The 4,289-nt window shown below is 52.7% G+C and overlaps 1 protein-coding gene across 1 annotated transcript in view; it reads right to left on the bottom strand.

The window, feature by feature from the left end:
* The window catches only part of Foxa3 (forkhead box A3), an 8,175-nt gene extending 3,892 nt beyond the window's left edge, over positions 1-4,283 (bottom strand). The window contains 1 exon segment of the mRNA XM_033765862.1: positions 4,167-4,283. Within this exon segment, the coding sequence (XP_033621753.1) occupies positions 4,167-4,235 (69 nt within the window). The 5' untranslated portion in view covers positions 4,236-4,283.
* Positions 4,284-4,289: the final 6 nt, after the last annotated feature.

Here is a 4,289-nt window from a genome sequence, read left to right as displayed (position 1 = left end):
AGCCTGCCTCAAAAAACAAAACAAGGGCCTGGGATTTAGCTCAGCGGTTCAGTGGCCTGCCTTGCAAGTGCAAGGATCCGAGTTCAATCCTCAGTACCAAAACAAAAATGTGACTAGAAATCACACTTCATCCTAAAATATATCACATTGTTTTCTATATATGATCAGGTCTAAGATTCACTGTAAGATATACTTTTGCATATCAATATAAATAGAAAAACACCCACTTGGCTAAAATCTCTGGATGCCATTGATTGTAAAATGCGCTCCATTTTCAGAAATGTTCAAAAAGGGAAAAAATATACACTGTAGCTCAATGAAAGATGGTAGGCATTGTTTTCCCTCTCAAAATCACCCTCTATATGTACTTTCATCCATTCAACACAATTTATGGGCCACCTACTCTGTGCCAGGCACTGTCCCAAGCACTTCCCAAGAAGGATTAACAGATTAAATCTCCCTCTCTCTCTCTCTCTCTGTACTGGGGATTGAACTAGGGACCTTCCACTTGTGAGGCAGGTGGCAAAACCACTGAGCTAACTCCCCGGCCCAGATTAGGTCTCTTTTAATCCTTACAACCATGGGGATGGTGGTGGGTAAGGGCTGGGGGAGGCATTAGTATGATGTCCATTTTACAACTATATGAGCTGAGGCCAAGTCTGTCAAGAAAAATCACGCAGGAAGGAAAAGGCAAAACTGCGTTTCTGAATTCAGGCAGGCTCACTCCAAACCTGTGTCCTGGATCTTGCCGTAAAAGCAGTGACCAAGGCAGACAGAAATGTCCTCATGGGTTCAGTGAAAAGGCTTAGGCAGGAGGATCACAAGTTTGAGTCTAGCCTGGACAATTTAGCAATTTAACAAGACTCCATCTCAACATAGAAGACTGGGATGTAGCTCAGAGAGAAAGCCCCACCCCACCCCTGTACCATAAAAGAAGCCTCAGGAGGGGACAGTGTAGCAGGAAGATGATGAACAAGATAAGCAAGAGAAACATAAAAGCAGCTCCAGGGTGGTTGGCTCTTTCTCTCTGCTCCTACCAGGCTCGCCCACTGTCCTCCCTCCATCTGTCCCTATGTGCAGCCCCCTCCCCAGCTGGATCCAGACTCCTGGTCCTGGGGCTGCTGGAGCTCTGGCTGAGGCCACCTGGGCCGTAGGCTAGTGGATACCATCTAGTTCCCTACCACTCTAAGCATCTGCATGTCTCAAAGTCAAGAGAGAAAAGGGGCTGCGGGGGGCGGGACGGACCCCAAGTCTGAGTTCCAATGGGAACCCTCTGGCTCCTTCACGTGTCTCTCCAGTCCACTCTCGGACTTGTCGCTTGGGATCTGTTGGCCATTTCCGTCTCTGTGCGCATCTGTCCACCGAATCCTGTCTCAGTACCCCTGTCTCCCTTCCGGTCCCCATCTGCCTCTCCCTACTTTCTCTCTCCCTACCCCCGGCCTATTCCCTCACCCTCAATCTACTCTCCCACTCTCTCCGCCTCCCTCTACACCCCAGTTCTGCCCCGTCTCCCCAGCCCCTGCCTCCCCTCCATCCATCTGCCCCTTTGCACGCTCACCTGTCCCTACCCCAGCCCTCTGTCCTGCAGCGCATCTCTGTGTTTTCTCCCCTCCCTTATCACCACCTCCTCAGAAGCCCCACACTGACTGGCAGGGATGGCTCCTCCCCTCCTCCAGTTGGGTGCTTCTGCCCCTCCCCAGAATAAGGAAAGAGATTAGGGAAGGTGATAGATTGAGGAGTTTTATAAAGGGTCCTAAGTCCCCCTGCATCCCACCCCACATCTCCAACCCCGTACAGCTCTCCGGGACCCCAGGGCCCTCCTTTTCTGGCTCCCCACCCACCTGGAAGTTCTCTTTGAGGTCTGACCTCAAACCTTCCAGCTACACTAATCCACTTTAGGCTTTCCCATGCCCCGTGGCTAGGATGAACCCCCAGCGTCCGGGTTGAACAGGATCTCCCCCCACAGGGTGGAGCTGAGATTGGGGGGAAGCCCTCATAGGACCCACACCCCCACCCAGGAGGTTGGATTTTCTCCCCTTTCATTTCCTTATTGTCTCTGAAGAAGGAAGAAGGGCGTGGCGGAGAGCAGAGGGAGGCAGTGAGAAGCCAGAAGTCTGGTTTCCAGTCCAATGCACAACCTAGGACCCCAGAAAACTCTGTGGGTCTTCAGATTTCCCACTTTCAAATGGGGGAGCAGAGCCAGCACTTGGGAGGCTGAGGCAGGAGGATCACAGAAAGTTTGAGGCCAGCCTGGGCTACAAAGTGAGTTCAAGCCCAGCCCAAACTATATAACGAGACCCAGTCTCAAAAAATAAAATAAAATAAAATTTAAATTAAAAATAAATAAAATGGGGAAGCAATTGGGCCAGTGTAAGGACCTGGGCCCTGTGGGGACACCCCAGGGTGAGAAGTTCTAGCAGCAAGGTGTAGGCATCACCCCAGTAGGAGGGTGCTGTGGTGAGAAATGGCTTAGTGACCCTTGTCATTTCTCAGTCTGGGGTGAGGGCATGTATTTCTCTCCCCACTGTTCTGACCTGAGAGGAAGAAGTGGGCTCAGGAAGAAGTGGAAAGGCTCAGCAGATCCTCAGACAGTAAGGAGTGGCCCCCAAACATTCCCTGACCTCCATATGTTGATTCTTCCAAATCTCTCCGTTGCTGGCCCACTTTCCACACAAATTGTCCCCTAAACTCTGATCCATCAAGACTGTGCCCCAAAACATTGACTTCTGCCTACACCCACTGGAAACAAACAATGATTGGTAGTTGGTCCCCTTCAATCCTGTGCTCAGATTCTGATCTCGCCAGTAGCTGGGTGCCTCCACCTGCTCCCAGGTCTCTACCACCCTACCAGGTATACGTGAACCTCCAGCCGCCCTACCTTCATCTCTCCAAGATCCCAATTCCTTCCCCAGTTGGCCCTTCCCGGCCCAACGTGCACCTCACACCTCCCCAGACCCAGGACTGGCCCCTCCTGGGCACCTGGCCAAGCCCCAAAAGCCTGGGGATCCAGGAGACTCACCCGACAGTTTCATGCCCTAGGTGAGCACCAGATCTTGACTCCTTGGAAAGCCCAGCCATTGCAGCCCTCTACCTCCACCTCAAGCACACAGTCTCCTTCCCGCTTAGGAATCAAAAGGTCCAGACCCCCCATGCCCACCTCCCTTGCCTCACAATTTTGATTATTGAGCAAATGAGCCAAGCAAGAGTTCTTGCAGCAAGAGGAATTGGGGTTAGATTTGGCGAAGGACTTTCTGTCTGCTAGGGGGAGGATGTTAGGATGTGGCCCTGTCACCTACTCCAGGAAGCCTTGTCTGAGATGGGACTGGACGATGCCTTCAGCAATGGCTGGAGGCTGCTGGATGCAGGAGAAAGGAGGCACACGATCTCGACTTCTCCAGCCTGAACTGGGGAGTCTCGCTGAGGGTCATGGGTAGGGATGGGGGGCAGAAAACAGCACCGCAGATGCTGATGGTCACATCTCCTACGTTCAGGTCGCCAGTGCTGATGCGTGGGATGCCTGTCTATCCAGGCCACCTGTTATTTCAGGTATCCCAAAGGAAGGTTTATCTTTGAGAACCTCCAACTCTTACCCCTGAGCTCCACCAGCCCCTATTTCAGACCCAATCTTAGATTGACAGCTGACCCTTCTTTCTGAACCCCGATTCTAGTTTCCACCCCACAACCCCACCTTTAAATTAACTCTGTATTCTGATCCTGATGTCTACCCCAGAATTCCTATAATGGGGACCCCCTTCTCCATCACTTAGTTTCTATTTTTTCCCATTCACTTTGAACCCCATTTCCTGAAATCCTCCAGCTGTTCCCTACCCCGGAGCTCTCTGATTTCCTAACTTTGGTTTGTTCATTTTAATCTTTACGATTTCGGAGCCCCAACATCCAGCTCTTACATTTAAGGTGTGACTTGACCCTTACTTAAGTTTTCCACCCATGTTAGTCATCGCCCCCACTAGCTTGCCTAAGCCGCACTCCGGAGCCTTGTCTCCTGTCCCTCACTCCCACACCTGGTCTCCGCGTCCCGGGTCCCTGGGCTCCCCAGTTAGATGCCTTGGCCACCATTTGAGCGCACACTATGGTCCCTGGGTCCATTGAAGCCCACACCCTCATGCTTGCTCCCCGCTCCCGCTCCGCCATCCCTGAGGACACACCTCGCCCGTCTCCGGGAAGTAGCTCCACTCGGCCAGGTCATGGGCCTCCATCTTCACCGAGCCCAGCATCCCCCGGGCCTGCGCCCCGCCCCGCCCCGGCTCCGGCCCCGAGGGAACACGGAG

The sequence above is a fragment of the Fukomys damarensis genome, unplaced genomic scaffold (assembly GCF_012274545.1).
Source record: "Fukomys damarensis isolate Sample0158 unplaced genomic scaffold, DMR_v1.0_HiC HiC_scaffold_19, whole genome shotgun sequence".
In the NCBI taxonomy this organism is placed as follows: Eukaryota; Metazoa; Chordata; class Mammalia; order Rodentia; family Bathyergidae; genus Fukomys; species Fukomys damarensis.
The sequence above is the reverse complement of the archived record's forward strand: the minus strand, read 5'-3'. Positions and strand labels throughout refer to the sequence as shown.